Consider the following 19,122-nt stretch of genomic DNA (forward strand, 5'->3'; position numbering starts at 1 on the left):
TTTAAACAAGTGTCTGCATCCCTTTGAGCTGCAATTTGCATGTGTTTAAAATCCACCTAAATATATTAATACAGAGAGACTGGGCTATATATTGAGTTTTGTATTATCAGTGGGGAAGCCAGGAAGAGGAGTACAAGAATAAGTAATTCTTGTGTTCTCAAGCACTGTAAGAACTTTCTGGTAACTAGGGACACAATTAGGATGTATTATTGATGTCATGCAATATGTCAGTTGCTAAAGATTGAGATCCCCTCCTTCAGTCCTTCTGAAGCACAGGGCTGTGGGGAGGCTTGCACACAGCAGTCCCAGCAGTCACATAACCAGACAAGCTGGCATTTGAGCAGCTTGGTTTTGGTAGCTGCTGCCAACCTGCAGCCACTGCCAAGCTCATGAAGCAGATCCTTCCACGTGGGTGAGTGCTGGGAGTGCACTGCTAGACGTTCTGTGGGCTGAGGACTTCACTGTGCCTTAACACTGCTACTCGCAATAGGAGACTCTAAGCACCTGCCACTGCTCGGTATGAACAACTGGATGTAATCCCTCATGCTGCCAAGGAGACTGGGGGATTAAAGAAGAGTGTAGCTGCTTACAGTCACCATATTTAGTTTTCTCTCTGTGTCAGCACAGTCTGGTCTTCTCTCTGATCATTTATCCAGCCTAAACTTGAGTGTTGTAGTCATTATGGTGAGCGAAGATGCACTTTCTGTGCTGGGGACCTGAGTGAAGGGGACTTTTTGCGACAAGGTGAGGGGGATGCCACTGCGCCTGGGGACAGAGCACCAAACCAGATCTCTGTCTCCAGGTTCCACTGGCTCATGGAGTAGGCAGAGAAAATCAGCAGAACAAGAAATGTGCACTCAAGTATACAGTCCTTCAATCCTCCACATAGCTGGGAGCTTTGATGGGGGTGGCTTCAAGGGGAGCACAGACTGACACAATGCTCTGTGTGAAGGACACTTCCCTGGCTCCTTCTGTCAGTCTCTCTCCTTTTGTCACATCCATCCCTGAATGCTGGCTTGTGGCAAGGTGAGGCTTGGAACAAAAAGCAGGCAGTGCATAAATACATAGTCCTATGCCTGCAGAGTCTTGTCTCTAGTACTTCAGTAGGAACACAGTGTCCCTTGTCACATCTTTCTGCATCTGACTAAGCCCTCGTCCTTACCCTCTGAGCCCTCACCCTCCAGATCCCTCCCAGGCAGAACACCATATTTCTGTTTAAGTGTATGAAAAGCAAAATATGTTTCACGTTATTAACGATCATTTTCTGTGGTTTTCCTGTCACTGCTCTCACCACATATTTGTAAAAAAAAAATCTATAAATGCACTCTGGTTAAAACAGCAGCAGTCAAAAGAAATGGTGCTTAGTTATGATATTGCTTGACTTGCTGCGAGCTCCTGACAATGTAGCCATCAACAATAACTGTCAAATACACTTTGGCAGCTCTGACGTTAGCTTGAGATTTGAGTGGAATGTTCAATACCAGCAATTGAGCAAGATAGAGGGAGAAATTCCAGTGACAGGACTTTGTTGATAGGAGCAGTGCAAGCGCTGAGATCAAATAAAACATCAGCTGGGAAATTAAAATGTTATTATATTACATTTTAGTGATGCTTGGGATCTTAGGAATAACAACCCTCATCAGCTAAGGAATTACTAAAGCAGAGTTAAAGAATGTTATTGCTTTATAAAGCCATAATATTTTTGTGTAATAAACTTCTCAGAAGCTACCTTTATGGAGTTACCTATAAAACGATTATGTCACTTATCCAAGGCCTATTGCACTTAATGGTCTTTGGATTTATCCCTATATATATAGACATCCTAAGGAACCTCGATAAACTACAGTAACTCATGCAGGAAGTTTGTATCTAAAGAGCTTTCCCTCTGGTTCCTCCAGCTACTAGCACAAAGGTATGGCTGAACAAGGGCCTCAGGAGGGCTCAGCTCAGTGTGGAATTTGCAGAAATGGAAGGTCATAGTTCAAGAAGAATAAAGGCAGAATGGAAGTTTCACTTTGGAAGATTTTTTCATACTGATGGTGGGAGAGAAAAATATGTTAGCAAAGACATTTTAAAAGTGCAGAACTGTGTGTGGTTATAAGATTTAGAATAAAAAATAAGGATAAGAAGGGAAGGTAACAGAATCAGAGAAGGTGTAGAGAAGTGCCAAAAAGCAGCCCAAAATTAAGATAGGAAAAAGGAGTGAGTCATCATTCTGGAGCAGGATACTACACCATTTCCCACACACACACTTCAGGCTCTCATACAGAATTGTGGAGCTCACATGTTCTGTCAGAGAGTGAGCACAAGGACCAGCTGGAGGCAATCCTGTGCCATGATGATTCTGCTTCAGCAGGGAGGTTGGACCAGGTGACCCCACCAGTGGTCCCTTCCTGCCGTACCAATTCCATGAATAATACTTTCTCTGGGAAATCTATGGTATGAAAAGTCTCTAGGACCTGGCAAATAGTTGATACCCTGCAAGAATATATGTAGAAGCATAAGCACTGGGGGAAAAAACCTCACCAAAACTAAATCCTTTTTGAAAAAATGTTATTTAGTTAAAGAAATATCACCATACGGTTGTAATATTTTTCAATCTTTAAGCTTTTGTGATTTATGCTTTGAAGCTTTTTGCATTCCTTGGATGTGTAGTAGAAGTTGGAGATGCTTGGGGCTGTGATTTTCAGTAAACAAAATTGACATAAAGAGTAAGACTTGATAGTGGATCAGGTAGGTGAAGTTTCAGATATTAGCTCAGGGGTGTCAGTACCTAACACACAAGGGGGTTTAACTGTAAGTTCAGTAGTGTTGTGCACTACTTAGCAGCAACTGCAACACCAGGGTGTTATCGACATAATTCTCATACTGAATCCAAAATACAGCACTGAACCAGCTACTAGGAAGAAAATTAACTCTGTCCCAGCCAAAACCAGTAGCTATTAGTTTTAGCTATTGGTTCAGTACTGAGGTGCTAGCAGCCAAGGATGCTATAAAGAGGCTTTGCACCACCTAAACATGCAGAGCACTGAAAAGGCTTAAAAACCCTCCTGCTGTTCCACTGGAATTTTCTTTCAGTGTGCTTTTGCAGTTGGTTTCTTTGGTATTACTCCATTGCAGTTCATTTTCTGGTAGCTGCATAAGTGACTGCTGCTGGCACTGTCCCATTCGTGGTGGATTCTCCCTGCTCCCCTCAAGCCATTCACTGTCCCAGGAGAAGCTCTCACACAGCATTGACCAGGGAGTTCTCTCTTGTGCAGTGTGAACACACACAAAGCAAAAGCATACAGAGAGGGGATTTTGGGCTCTGAAGTTTCTTCCCAGTGGAAGAATAAGGGGGCAAATTATCCTGCCTCGTTGTGCTCTAAAGGTTTGGCTGTTCCTATTCACTCCTGTCTAATTCCTCTTGCTGTCCTCAATTTCTATTTAACTTTCATTTTTGGTAGCAAGGGCAGAGCTTTCTGTGTTCAGAAATCAGTAACTGCTATGCTCCTTATGGGGCTAAATGCTGATGGAGTTAAAATTGAGCTGGATATATTTGACTTCGTGACAAGAGTGTCTTTTTTGGTCAGTGCCCTTCTGTACTGAACAATAGGAGATGACAAAAAAAAACATAGGTGCTCTGTGGGGTGCCATCCCCTCCATTTTAGACATGATGTGGTAGTTTGTGGGGAAGGCAAAGAGTTTCTTTGAAAATGCTTGCTGCTTCTCTGCTCTTTCTGCCAAGAGCTGCTCATTTCTTTCCTCTATTGCAACTCAGCTGCACGAGTACCACAGCATACACAGCCATGTACAGTACTTATTGCCCAGGAGGATCTCCCACAAATCTCTAACTTTATGTCTCAAATCCACAAGCTTTCAGGTATGATTAGGGCACGAGTTCATCTTGTTTAGGTCTAGATGTTTGGCCCATGATTTCACATCCTATTACTACGATACTGTTTCTTCAGTGCCCTGATACAGTTTAGTAGAAATGTCCTCAACAGTGGCATAATGTAAAATAGAAATGAAATGTTTCAGATCTTTTAGTGGGTTCTTTTTCTCTCCGCCAGCTGTCAAGTTTCTCCTCCTGTGGGACTCTTCCTCCTTAGGGGGCTGTTTCTTAGCTGCTTATCCCTTTCACACATCAGCAAAAGTGCAGGCAGCCATCAGGCAGGAAGATTGCTGCACAGGATCACAGTCTGCAACAGCTTTACTCTTTTTATCATAAGTTTTTTCAGTGTTCTCATTGTCTAAAATACCACCATAGATTTTTTAGCTGTCAGCCTCTATTACCCAGCTAAATTTTTTCCATTATATCTACACTGAAAATTAAGTTTGGGGAAGGAGGGAGAATTGCCTGCATATTTATCTTTCTCTTATACTTAGAAAACTCAAGTTAAAACATGTATATTCAGGTTGTATCAAAAATTAATAAGATAAAAAGAGAGGTTCATATGTAATTTCAATTCTTATTAGTATATAATAGGAACATAGTACAGGTTGGCTTACTGGATATATTCTTGCAACAGTAGAAGGTCTTGGAGAAACTTAGAATTGCTATAATAAATTCTAAAACTGAATAATTCAGCAAGTAAAATTAGTGCACGCACATAGGGAACTGCTGAGATTTAGGTAGTGAATTTGGTTGGTGACTGACCTTATCGGTCCTAGAAATAAAATGAAAATTGATAAAGTTTGCAATAGTATTGGCTTGTGTTGCTCATAAATTGTCAATACAAAAGGACTTGTAACAAAAATTTTTCTTATAATGAAGTTACCTCTCATCCCTTAGCTTCCTATGGGGCTATTTCAAGCCTAATGTTTAATGAATATGTTGCAGTGAAGGTAGTTAGATATGGCTTTGGGAGTTTGTCAGATTTGAGTTCTGGTTGCAGCTGGCACAAATCCCAAGTTCCCTGCAGATAAACAGAAAAGATAGTTTCTTAGGAGACCCAAGTTAAAATTAATTCACCTTCAGAATTAAGATCTTGCTGTTTAAAAGTGCTTATCAAATTTTCACTTTAAAACAAGTAGCACTTATTAACAATATTGGCACCTTCACTCCTGCTGTAACCATCGATAACAAAAGACATCCCTGTATAAAGTTAGCCTGTTTTGGTTTTTTTTTTCCCCAAGAACTCTTCAGTATTTGGCTCATTTTATTTGACGATGTTCTTTCATTACTTTTTGATTGAGATTTCACATTTCACTCACCAACCTAAAATTGAGAGCTCAGCCTCAGAGTTACAGCACATACCTTTGCATCCCTTTTCACGATGAATGTATAACATTACACTTAATTCATTCCTTCATTTTTAATCTCATTCAAAACCAGTGCCAATGCAGCATTAACTTGTAGAGTCAAGTACTCAAAATAGGTCAGTCAGACAAGTTGAGCGCTCTTCCTTTCCTTTTCTGTCCTCTGTGTATACAGAAAATGATCTCACTAGTGTTAAATGCCATGTAAATCTCATGCAGTTGTAATATATAATGGGCTGCATCTATTCCACTTTGCTTTCATTAAGATCCTTGTGCTGTGGACGTTCCACTAGGAGAAGAAAATTATTTCGTTCATCTTTGTTACAATCAGAATTATCGAACAGTTCTTCCCAAGAGAGAATCACTGTCCAAACCGTGAAATGTTTTATGAACTTTTGCCAGCAGAAGTCAGCTTGCTCTGTTTCCAGTTTGAGATGGGAATCTGTGCAATTGACCTTGACTCCGTCCTTTCTGCAAACGATTGCAGATAAAAACTTCCGCTTCTGATTTGGGGACCTAAGTGTTCTTGAATCCCTTTTAAAAGGGAAATTCTACCCAGACAGACAAAAGTCTGAGGAAGAAAACTCAGTGTTTTATAAAAGTAACTGAGACTTAGAATAAAACATGATATTTTATGTGAAGTAATCCATATGCTCTTAAAGATGTTGGAACAGAATTGTCTGGGGTGGGTTTATCTATTTCATGTATTTGCGAAGACTTCATTCCTTTAGAGATTAATATGTTTATATTACATTCTGTCATGTTAATTTCTGCAATGGAAGCGACAATATCCTTGTGGTTACAGAAAGAACAAGGGTCTTGACTTACCCAAGGTCAAAGAAGAAATTTGTGAACTGTGCCTCATAGCATTTCAACTGTTTTGCTCTGCCTTAGCACAAGCCACAGCATATGGCAGAGAATCTGTACAGTAGGTTTTTGCAAGTGAAAGAACAGAGAAGACTCTTGGGAGAGTGGAACGTCTGATGCTAAGGCAATCACAGATTTTGTGGAACATGCAGGCTTTTTTTATTCTCTTCGTGAATTAAATTTAGAATGCTGTATATAGTTCAGTACTTCTCACATATAAATCTAAGTATATTGAGCAACATGCTTTAACTACTCTCTTTTAACTTATGGGAATCCATATTTTATTGGAAATCCTGATACTGTGTATGAGGTTTCCATGTAGTCCTCCTCCCTTGTTGTCTATGGGACTTTGAGGGTGCTGGACACCAAAGAGGGTTTAAGTTCCAAATGATACAATTGAGGTTCACTTCAGAAGTGAGGTTCTGGCTCTGCAGGATATTCCAATACCATGTGGAATTGAGGTGTGGCGGGAAAGGTATGGGCAGGGAATCAAGAGAAATGCAAAAAGCATAGCAGTGAGGTCATAGCAAAAGTCACAGTGCCCAGTTCTCTGCACCTGCATGGCTCAGTTTTCACATGGGGACAAAAAACCCCAAAGCTCCGCCTGCATGCTGCCTTGTAATGTATTGAGGAAAAGCTGGCTCTGTGCACATGGAAAGCTATTGGTTTTCCTATATACCGTAAAGGGTTTCCCATATTTGTTTTATAGTGTGTTATTACTTGCAGTGATGCAGAGTGGGTCCTTCTAGGAGAAGGGAGTGGGGAAGGTAGGGGGATGCTGGATGCTGTTAGGGTTTGTGCTTTTTGGGCTGGGAGTAAAAACTTCAGCATAAAAATTAATGTGCAAGTTTATTCATTTTCAGGGAGTTTTTTCTGTGTAGAGCAAAGGTTAAGTAATGCATTTGTATGGTAAATATCATAATTTCTCTGTTGGCTTGGTTTGAATAGTCAATAATTATTCTCTGTGTTGCTTGTGACCATATTGAGATTTTATTCAAAAGCCATTGAAATAAGCACAAGGGGGAAAGTTGCTATTTTTGTTTTGTTATTGTTTTTCATGGGCCACATGCACATTGCTGTTCTTCATATTTGAAATCCCTTTCAAGGATATTTCAGCTCAAAACACACAATAGAACTGGAGGATCCAGTGATTATGGCTGGCAATGATATTGTGGATTTAGGTGCTGACAAAGCCAACATAATCTGTTTTAATTAACTATTTTTCCCTCAGTAATATGGTTATAATCATACTCAAGGACCTCGTACCAGCATTCTTCCTTTTATATTAAATTCAAAAAGAAGAGGCAAGTTTCAGCTTATGTACAGTAAAAAAACTACCATATCCATTAGAAATAACAGTCATGAGAAAAATGTGTCTACCCTACACTTTTTAATCCTCTAAAGATGTATGTGTATGCTTCAGCGGGTCTTTCCACATGCATAAAGCAAACAGGGTACAGCCTGTAAGAGCAAATTTTAAAGAGCAAGAGAATTAAAAAACCCAAATCCCCAGTACCTTGAATATGACGTGTATCTTTTTTCATAATGGACATGAAATTTAACTCTGGTGTGAGCAATGGGTAAGAGCAAGAAGTAATTTTGTGTTTCATAATAGCAGCAAATGAGTGGGATAAGCTCAGAAAATTTTGTAACAGGATAGAAAATAAGAAACAATCAATAGCATGATTGACAGTGGGCTCCACACGTAACAGGGCACACAATGAATGGGGACTTTTCTGTGGGAACCAGCCTTTCTTACAGGCTCAATGTGCCATGTGAGTTTGTCTTGCCTTTGTGTTCTGAGAAGATCTTTTTTCCATAATTTTTATTAAACAGTCTGCATCTAAAGAGTTTACTATGTTACTTTTCAGCACTGTGGTCGCATTTCTCTCAGTAGAGGTTGTGTATTTTTTGTAATTTGAATGCTTGGTGAAATTCATGTTCTGTAGTCTTAATCCTCAAATGGATTATCCAGAAATATCCATGGCAGTTTATATTTTGGTTTTTAGCAGAAATATTTTCTTGGCTGCTCATTAAATGAGGAATCCTCTCCCAAGAGTGTTTATTTCAACAGACTGTAATTGAGGTGATGTTCATCACAAGGAACATATGAATATATGTGAATAAAGAGAGACTTACCATTTCAGTCACACTTTAGTTTACCTTGGGAAGTTAGCTTCAGTATGTAAATACGTGTGTGCACCAGCTGATGCAAATCCTTGAGTGAAGGAGAAGGAATTTGCAGCTCTTCTCTTTTCTACACTTTTGATTTCTACAGCTTTCTGTTACATGAGAGCCCAAGTGCTTTGCAATGCTTGGCTACAGCCATCTCCTCCCTCAGGCCCTTTTCAGTGCTCCTTGTCTGGAGAGGATCTCAGCTGTGCTATCTGTGCTTAGCACAATAGTGAGGTTAAATCAAGGCAACCATGAGGAGACCTTCGAAGTTTGCAGAGAAAGACATTATTTTGCTGTTAGTAAGAAGGTGATTTTTAAATAAAGCCAATGTGGAAGATTAGAGAATGGAAAAATGCTGAAGTGGTTATATTTAAAGATGTTGGAGACAAAAAAATGGTGGAATCCAATACATAAATATTTAAAGGGTGTAAAAAATGAATAAAGGTGTCTAAGAAATGGAGTACAGTTAATCAATAAGTACTTCTTTAAACACACACTGTACAAAGTAAACAAAAAGCAAAGAAAGTATTGATCAGCATGTGTTGAAGGTGGTGACAGGGACTAATCTGACTACACAAAAGACTTAAATCTTCACATAGTTGTTTCAGCAAGATAATATTGTCTGGTCTCTGAATTGCTTTTATCTTGGTCAGGCTTATTCTAAAGCATCTTTAACAAGACAGTGGTCACTATCCAGGACCGACAAAGGAGCACAGCTGCATCAAACTCATAATTTCTCAAAAAAAAATAGCAAGGGGAAAAAAAGTATTTAATGAGGACTTCTGTTGAAAAAAATCAAAATTAAGCCTATTTGCACATATTACTTAAATCAGTTTATTTTAATTAACATATTTTGTACTGCAATTTTTATGGAATGTTTGAGTGAAACTGCAGTTCATAACTACGGATGGTTTAGTTGTGGCAGTAGGTGCTGAAATCAGTATTCAAGCAGAACAGGTTAACAATTGCTGAAATGAAGATTTTTAGAATTATTTTCAGTGTGATTCACGTCAACAGAAGAATTCAAAATTTGTTAAATTTGTGCATTACCGTGGAAATGGAAGGTGGGTAATTGTGTTGGCACAATTGCTTTTAATAGCAAACAAACAAATAAAACAAAACAAAAGACATTAAACTCTAAACATTTCGTTCACTGCCAGTGAGGATTTACTTTCTAGATCCAGATTTTGTACCTCCCAATGAGGAATAGGCGTGTACTAGAATGAGTTTTAGTGCAATGTGAACAGGATTTCCCCTTTAATTACAAATTTTCCACTTACATTTTAGACAGGTGAAAAGCCTATTTGCTTCTTTTTATTTTTAAGATAATATTTTAGATTACAACTTTTAGCATTTCAAATTTAAATTATGGGGAAATGTCAGCAGAAGCTGAGGACATTTTGTATCTTAGGAGGGGCTTCTGTATCACTGTGGTGTTGTTTGAGAGAGCAAGTAGACAAGTAATAAAAAAACCAAGATTTGATACTCATAATTTTATTTTTAATAGCTTACAAAAAAAGGACTGGGGCTTACAAGAAACAAATGCTCATATTTAAGATTCCAAATGCTTAGTAACAGCACTGTGGTATTCATTCTTGAAAAATTAATAATTAGTACTGCTTAGGATACTGTACATAGTCTTTAATGATTTGTCTAGATTTACCTCGGTGTTTCATGCAATCTTTGTTGTGAACCTGAGAGTTACAAACTTGGAGCTACTGCCACCTACTTGACATGTGTGCCTGGTGTTTTCACATCAATGGGGGTGTCTGCACTGAAGAGCTCCAGCCTAGGAAGGAAATGTAGGTTTGTCAGTGCACAGTGCTTGCTTGTACTGTGCTTTGATAAGCCTGCATGTTGGCTTACTACCTGAAATATGTGGATGAAAATACTGGTTTGTATGCTGCATGTTTGGAGAAACCGATCTTAAAAAATAGCAATCTGTTTAGCATGTTAGCACTTTGAACTAGAAAAGTGGTTGAAATAATAAATGTAAAATATAACACTTAAGGAGCTGTTGATTAATTGAATTTGTGAATCTCCAGTTCCTTATCAGCTCCTGTCTGCTGTCATGAATGAGTGTTTTCTCTTATTTCCTTAGCTTTTTTTCTTTTTCTTACTTTCCTTCTCTTCCTGTTTTAAACTTAATTAGAATATTATGAGATTTATAAAGAAAACTTGGTTTGTTAAAAATAGATGCCTATTAAAGCAATATCTGGTGCTTTGGAGCAAAATAGTCATTGGGTTCCATGCAAGTTCATTGAGTTAATTCTTTACTCTGGCATGTTTTGCATCAGCTTCAGGACATGGGAGTAAGGCATTGTAATCACCACTCAAATCACGAAAACCTTACATTTTTGGGGTAGCTAAAGAAGAACTCTGACTCTTGTGGGACATTACAAGAGCTCTGATGGTTCTTTCCTTAAACCAGAAAAACTCCATGGTTGTAGGGCTCTTTATCCAATTGATGGTAGGCTCTTTGTTAGTTGAAAAATAGCATGTAGGGCAGAGAAAAGATTAAACTGTACTGATTGTCATTATTACGTATCACTCAGAGTGTATTGGGGCCATTTCCTAAAACTCCCTGAGGAGGCCACAACTGTATGAACCTTATCTAGAGGAGGGGTTCCAAGAAGCATCCATTCTGTGGAGGAATTGGCCAGCCCAGACCTCCAAGTGTCTCGTATCCATCCCTCATTAGTGAGACACGAGGTGCTGCAGTCCCCTTTCGCAGGTGCCCTTTCCTGTGCTGTCCTAACTGTGCCTTTTGCTGTCCACAGAGAGCGAGGAGGTTTACCAGCGCCAGGTGCTCTCCATTGCCTGCATCGTCTTTGGCATCGTCGTGGTGGGCATGCTTTGTGCAGCATTCTACTTCAAAACAAAGTAAGAGCCTGCCTCTGCTGTGTTTGGGGTTTAGCTGCTGTCCTTTTTACAGCCTTAGAGTGCTTCAGCTTCTCCCCTCGTTTTGAAGTTGCTCTTATCTCTGGTCAGGCTACAGCAGTTCCCCATGGCTACATTAAATCCCCCCCAAAAAGTAAACAGGAGTAATATGTGTTCTTCTTTCTATTTTCTGCTAGCAGGATAGAATAGATTGTGTCATTTCCAGTTCTTTTTTTTGACAGTAATAAGTTCGTGTCTTTTGCTATCAGTGCAATAATTACTTTGCTCTTCTGAAAATGACAGTTTAAACATGCCATCTCCTTTTTGCATTTCATTTCACATCCCTGAATGTCCCTTTTCTTTCTCTATGCTGAGAACAAAAGTAAAGTTAGAAATGCAGAAACAAGTTCTCTGCAGATATCTGTAACCTGTAGCTAATACAGCAACCTATTGATAAAGATGCATATTAGTATTTGTAACACAGAAGCACTTTGACTTATCCAAGTAGTGAAATCATCTCTACTATCAAGTGAAATGCTATCTAGTCTATTCTTTTATCTTCACAACTGAATATTATTTTATAAAATTTATTGTTATGTGTATAATTTGAGTTGCAAAAACCTCCTAGCAGTTACATGAGTGCTGCTGTATCTATAAATATGTTCTGTATGGTGCCATCCTTCATTCCTGTTCCAGCTGGAGTTAATGAGAGAACACAAATCAATATAAAAAGTACCTGCATGAAGCTAGTCAGGGTGGCTGACCATCAGAAATGTGAAGGCTGGCACTATTTAAAAGTTTGGATGTTTATCTGAATCCCCCTTTCTAGAATTTGTTTTAATGTCTAGGAAATCTAGTGAGGATTGGGTTTTATTTAGAAAAAAATTTAAACTGACATTTCCATCAGAGAAAAAAAGTCACCAGGTGTTTTTTCCCCTTTTTCTTCCCCTCAAACTTCAGGGGTAGGTCATGTGTGATTTGAGTGAAGATTTGAATTGGTTCACATTTTTTCTAAGTATTCCTAATTATTCTAATTCTTGAGGGATTTTGTTTAATTGTTCTTTGGTCATCCAGAGTGACAGTGATGCTAGCTGGGAAGGACAGACTGGCAGGAGAGTTCCTCTCTGCAAACTCCTTTGTTGTAGTGAAAACTGTGAGCAGAGACAGCCACTTTGGCACGGCATTAGAGATGTCATTATGCATTTTAGATCTGCAGATCTTAGAAGAAAGAGGGAGCAAGAATCTTCCTAGAAAGCTTGAGGGTTTTGCTGATGAAGAGAGTTTCAGAAAAGGCAGAATGGGATTGTCAGTAGGAAGAACATGCAGTCAATGACTGAGCATACTGTGAATAAAATGCCCCTCTGTTATTCACAGTGCCCCTCTTGGTCTTGCACTGCTTGGTGAGAGCTGGGCTGGAACAGCCTGCAAAACACCCTGGCTTTGATGAGGTGGTGGGGAGAGCTAAGTCTGAAAATAATGACTGGGAGTAACACTTGAAAGAGGAAATTACAGGACAATAGTGTCAGGAGCAGGTGGGGGTGTTGGGTTTGGGGCTCTGTCTTCATTATAAATATGAGTTACTGAGAAGAGCTGAAGTGGGCTGGTGCCAGACTCTGGGAACTGAAGTTTGGAGAGTTATGAGAAAATGAGCACCCCTGGTTCAGTCAGGAGGCCTCAGACAATGTGTGAGTCGAGTAATGGAAGGAGACTGATCGATCCCCAACACCCTGGCTGTGGCTCCATCTGGTGCTGTCCAAAAAGTAAATAAAAGTGTCTAGACCGGGTCACATGGAGGCCAGGTAAAATTGTAAATGTAACATTGGCCAGTGTCTTAAGGGTGTAAAACCCAAAAATTTAAAGTGCCTCAACACTTACCATATGTTAGCTTTTAGTCAGCAGATTTTTGGGAGCTTCTTTATCCCTGACTATGCCTAAGAATTATCAAAGCATTCCTCCTGCATGGGGGTTATCTTGGGGTTTCATTTGATGTACAAAACATTTAGAATATTGCTAACAGATACAGAAATTCTGAATAGTGCATCCATTAAGAGAAAAGTTTCCATGAAGATCCTGACCCTCACTTACTTAGTCTGACAATTCTATAATACCAGCTGCTAGAAATAGGCACTTCCCTATGTGCCATTGAATTAAAAGTCCTTTTTCAAAATAGATTCAATCTGAGAAAGTTTAGGACTATAATTAAACTCTGTGCCCTTCCAATTATTCCTTTTGGGGTTAATCAAGAAAGTGCTGGAAGTGTTAGCAACAGATGAAGAGTACAGTAATGGGCTGCCCTTTACAGCTTAGACTTTTACAAGTAACTAGTGGCTTTTATTTCTAGCTGAAGTAAGAACACTTCGTTGCCAAATAACTCTAAAGTAGAACACGGAAGGGCCATTTGTTTTGAAAACAAAAATTATAAAATAAATTTATTAATCAGCAAGTAACTTTGAATTATTAATAGTTCCTAGTTTTATAGCTGTGCATCCTATAGTTTGGCAAAATTAATATGCATAAACCTAATATTAATGTTAGGTTGCATGAACATAAAAGGAAATTAATGATTGGATTGTTTTTCTCAGCAAATTACCTTCAGGATTTTCAATTGTAGTCTTAAAGATTGCAGTAGTGAAGTTGGATATTCCAGTTTACTTACACGTGTTTATATACATAAAAAAACCTCTATTTATTTTTCTAAACAAATCCAAAAATTTTGTTATTTTCCTGATTAAATGCTCATTTTGTGTGTATAGGAGAGATTCCCCAAGTCTGCTGCTGTGATCATATTTCATTATCATTGTTCTTACACAGAGTCTCCACTCAGAAAATTCCTGAATGTTCCCTAACCATTTTGGAGACCAACATGCAAAAGGCTGGTTTTCCAGCAGGACATAGGAATAGATTTATTAATTTCCTCAGTGTATGTAATTTAGCTGGTCAGAAAATAAATAGTTGTTCATAAAAAAACTCTAAAGTTGTTTTTTTATGGATCTCCTCTGGAATTTTATGAGAAGCTAAAGAGCTCATTTAGACATTTTATAAATTAAATTGTTCAATTTCATTGGATTCAAAAATTAGTAGATATTAAAAACATTTTTAAAAGAGATGGTTCAGACTCAACTGACTAATTTAATTTGACACTATAATCCTTCAGATTATATATCTATTCGGATTATTCCAATATTAATTCTACAAGTTTTGGCTAAGGAAAATTTCAAAAGTTTTTGTGCCTGAGAAATTATTTCCTCACCTATCGCTATTCATGAATTTTGCTAATTATGAGTTCCTAGCAATACTCAAAACATGCCACTAATATTTGTAACATGCTTACAATATAAATTCATTCTTTTTCATTTGCTTCAAAATGGGATGCAAGCAGAAAGCCCAAGAGGAACTTGTAGAGTTCTAGATTTGTTCTGGCTTATGACCTGTTCTCAGGAAACGAGCCATAACAAATACTTCTAAGCAGCAATTTGTTGAATTTAGGCCAATGTTTACATTGTGTCATGCTGAACCAAAACTAAGGGACTCAATAATTATTAAAAACTATATTATTAAAATTGAATACCTGAACTGTGGTGCTTCTCACCACTTACTTTCATATTGAGGGAACCTGCCCTCTCTCACAGGCCCCTCCACTGAACACATAAGTAAGTAATTTTCCTCTGGTTTCTTATACCTTCCTGCAGATCCACTGTGAATAAGAAATTAAAATTACTTCTATACTTCGTTCAGTGTCAAATTCACTGCCTGGCTCAAGTAAGATCCTACCAAGCTTGATGATGTCATAAGACTTTCCACAATAAAATCATCCAGAAATGTTTCAAAATGTTGCTGAAGCTTCTTTGCTAACATTTAAATTTCTCTATAAAAAGGCTGTATTTTCTTTATCTCTTATCAACACTTGGCTGAAATCACTTCCTTCTGAAATTTGGCTTGGCACCAGCAGCTGTCCAAAACCTGCTGGTGGCATAATGAAACGCTGCTACTGGCGAGTCCTTGAGGTTGCTGGGTGGTTTCCAAGGCCATTGTAGGTTCACTGCTGGAGATGCATCTTCTAGGGAGAGAAGGGAAGCAGGGAAGGAAGGAAAGAATTAAAATGGCATTGTGAAGTTTTTGCTCATGATTGTTGAAAACTGATATTCCCAGACAATGTAGCTTATCCCAAAAAAAAAAAAAAAGAAAGTGATAAAAGGCCTTAAATGTATTTTGACAACAGTTTTTGCCCAGCTATCTTTTTGCAGAAGATAAAAGTAATATTTAAAGTTTGCTGTCTCATATCCTCTATCATGTACAGAACTTAAAAACTGTTTGTCACTCCCATTCAGTAGAGTGTGGCAGAAACAGAAAGTCTTTGTTAACAGTATAGTTATCTCCTGAATAATGCAAGGAATTCATCTAGTGGTATTCCTAGCTCTGACATGGTGGATTACAGTATAATAAGTCAAAAACACGGCCTCAGAGGCCATACTGATGTTTTTTCCAGGTTTAAGCATATAAGCAGAAGCTGCTCTATACAAGATGGGTTATAGGTCAAGTCTAATCAGCCAGCAGAAATCTTTGATAATTCATCAGTTTTTATAGCCAGCAGTGACTAATGCCTTTTTTGTTTGACAAAATCTTTTTTACCAAATCAGGGCAAAATGCTTTTTTTATTATTCAGACTGACTTGCAAGCTATTGTTAAACGTGCAGTAGATGATCTTACAAAATTCTGCACTGACACAACGAGCATACTATTATAGTAATCTGAGAATAGAAGATAGTTTAAAACAGAGGAGGTGGGGTTTTTTTCCCCTTTGTTAAGCCTTGCCAGGAAACAACTGCTGCACTGGAATATCAGACATTAGGGAATTAGCTCAGCTGGCTCATCTAATACGGCGAAGTTTTGAACAAAGGGAGCTCTGGCTATAAAAGTATCATGGCTGTAGCAGAAGATCAAGTGAGCTCTTTCTTACATGAGTTTTATTTCTCTCTGCAGGAAACAAACAAAGCAAATTCACGAACAGCTGAAGGAAACGCAGAATAGGAAAACCTACAGCCTAAATGCTTCCAGCATGATGGCAAAGTCGGACTGTATGGCACAAAGCCAAGTCCAGCTGCAAAATGTAAGTAATCCTGCCAGCTACAGCACTTAATAGCCTGGCTGAGTTCCTGCTGCTGATGGCAGCACATCGTCATGCTGCTATTAACATCTGAGCAATGGGAACCACAATTCTCACCTCTTTCATAAAATGTTTTCTGTCGGGCTTCTTAATGGAAAGCAGGGAATTTTTTTTGCTAAAGTTATTTCAATGGATCCTGGCACATTTTGTTCATGTAGCAGACTTTGCTGAGCCCCCCAGCTCTGCATTCAGCAGTGGAAATAACTGTTATAGTTTCTAGAAATTCCTGCCCTCCTACGTGTCTGTATATGTAGTGGGGGGTCCTTGAATTCAAGTGATGTCAGGTCTTCCAACAATTTATGAACCTGCATGAAAAAACATAGAGATTTGTCACAGTTAATTCAGAGTAAATTCAAAATCTAGAACTAAATTTACACATGTAAATAAATGCCCAAGGGAAGACCATGCAGATGGTCTCATTTTTCTGGGTCTTTAGTTAAAGGTACTTTAGTTTACAGAAAGAAATTAGTCCGTTCAAACTAAATTTGAAATATATTTAGTCACTTTCTGAATATAATTATATGTAAGTCATTACAGTCTCACAATCATGAAATATGTAAAGTGTGTTTGAAATAAGGAATTTGAAGACAACCAATTTATTTAGCCCTGGTATTTGTTTAGCAAGGTATTTTCCAGTACATGTTGTTCTCTTTCCCCTGGTCACACACAGTCAGTGCTGTCTTACTTTGAACAAAGCCTTTGGAAGAAGGATCCTGGTAGCAATATAATAGGAAAATATAAAAGATATATCAAACCTTTCTAAATTATTAACTCCTTTTTTAAAAAAAAAAGTATCTTCATGTTCCTTAAAGGGATGACTAGCTTATTTGCCAGATTCCATCAAAATAGAGGGAGTTTAGCAAAAGTGAGCACTCATGCCCACTTAACCAAAGATTTCTCAACTCCTAGTTTACATAAAATTAATTTAGAGATAAAGATAAGCACTTTTAACCACTTTAGAGTAAGCAGAGCCTCACTGCTAAGACAGAGAGGTTGTCAGAGCATTGCTTGTATTCACTAAAAGTTCTGTTTTGTAGGAACACCACTGTGGTGCTCCTATATATGCTCATGATATGCTTTGTAATTCAGGAAAAATATACTCTTTCAAGAAGGAAGATAGCTCCACTAAATTGACAAAATCCTAGTTTGGGGAACCTTGTGCAGTGTTTTCTCTCACTTTCAGTTCATTCAGTCATATTATTTCTAGCCCCTAAAAAAAAAAGCTGTTGGAAATGTTGTTGGGTTGTAATGAGGGCAGCAAAAGGTAAAGTTCATGATCCTTTTAGTCTATCCTGTGAAGTAAGCCTTGGTTAACACTAAGAATATGTTCTTTGCCTTTTTCTCACTGTAATTCAGCGCAATATTTTGTCATTTTATTTTGCCACAACCATAGTCATACTGGCTGAAGTAGTAGCACTTTGTAGATTCTGGACACAGAGATAGAAAACCATCATTATATTTACTATTTTAATCCAAATTTGCTTTTCAGTTTTTAATGCTCTTCAGCCTGACATTATGAGTGCCACATACCACTTTCTTGTTCTTGTGGCTGTGTGCAGGCAACTGTTTTCTCCTTGCCATTAATGCATTCTCCCTTTGGGAAGATGGTAAGGAAGAAAAACAGAATGACCTTGTGCAGGATATAGTGTAACAGTGCAGGGTAATAATGGTTTCTATTGTCAGGAAGATTTTAGTGCAGGAATGCATGCAACCAGCTCATGAAATATTTACAAAACTTGCCAGATTGGAGGTGGAAAGAAGGGCAGGGGTATGATGAGGCAGCAGAAAAGGGACTTTGGAAAGGTATTTTGTAGGAATGGCTGAGTGACCCCCCTCAGAAACCAGAGATCGTCCTCAGGCATATCTGCCGGGTGGAAAGGGGCTCAGGCAGCAGCCTGGATGTGATCCCTCTGCCATTCCCATCTGCAGCTGCCACCACAGGGGCCTGGGGAGAAATCCTAGTTCTCCTCATTTCCAGGAGCTAATAAAGAGATAAATTAGCGCAGTTATTTTCTGGAGACTACTCCTCCAGTCTGGCATTTTGGTTTATGTAATCCTGGAAGTTGTTTCTTTTCCCACTCCACGAGCTCCTCCTACAAGCAAGAGAGTTTTCCCATTTATGTCACTTTTCTGTCTTTCCCTGGAAGATTCTCTGGATTTTTCTCTTGTCTCTTTTGAATAGACCTGGTGATGCTTTTAGGCTTTTCACACTTCTCTTTCTTCCTCCACAGAGAGGAATGCTTTTGTGGAGACCTGAGAAGAGTTGCATAAAGTTCCTTATTCTTGATGACTATTCTGAAAGAACCATCACCTTTTGACCCAGAGGTTGCTATATTTAGTAAAGGGTCCATCTTATCTTTCCAAATGTGTTGCTTTAGAAAGAGGTTTAACTTATTTCCCAAAACCCAGGGTATAGCAGACAGGGTTTCAAGTGGTTTGTGGCTATAAAGAGCCTGACCAACCTCAGTGAAGTCATTTTTCCTCCCACACTCAAATGTATTACATCTCCTCCACTCCCTGCTTCTGCTCAGTTGTGATTCTGAGAAGTGAAATAAAAGGTTGGAATTTGTCAGGACAGCTGTGCTCTCTCTGAACTCCTGCTGCTCATCACTGGTAATTGTGCTCACCTGTAGCAAGACTTATCCTCCATAGCGATTTCATTATTTTGTTAGAGATACAAATTAGTTGGGAAATACTGTGTACTGTAAGAAGGATTCATAAATATCTGTTTGAACATAGCTCCTAGGATTTCCTGAATCTCCTCCAAGTCCACTGCTTTTCCCAAGCATTCTGGC

At 38.6% G+C, this 19,122-nt stretch overlaps 1 protein-coding gene across 1 annotated transcript in view; it reads left to right on the plus strand.

The window, feature by feature from the left end:
• NRG3 (neuregulin 3) overlaps positions 1–19,122 on the plus strand; it is a 368,969-nt gene that overhangs the window by 309,204 nt on the left and 40,643 nt on the right. The window contains exons 5-6 of the mRNA XM_039553975.1: positions 11,064–11,166; positions 16,144–16,270. Of these exons, the coding sequence (XP_039409909.1) occupies positions 11,064–11,166; positions 16,144–16,270 (230 nt within the window). The remainder of the gene's footprint in view (positions 1–11,063; positions 11,167–16,143; positions 16,271–19,122) is intronic.

This window comes from Corvus cornix, chromosome 6 (assembly GCF_000738735.6).
Source record: "Corvus cornix cornix isolate S_Up_H32 chromosome 6, ASM73873v5, whole genome shotgun sequence".
In the NCBI taxonomy this organism is placed as follows: Eukaryota; Metazoa; Chordata; class Aves; order Passeriformes; family Corvidae; genus Corvus; species Corvus cornix.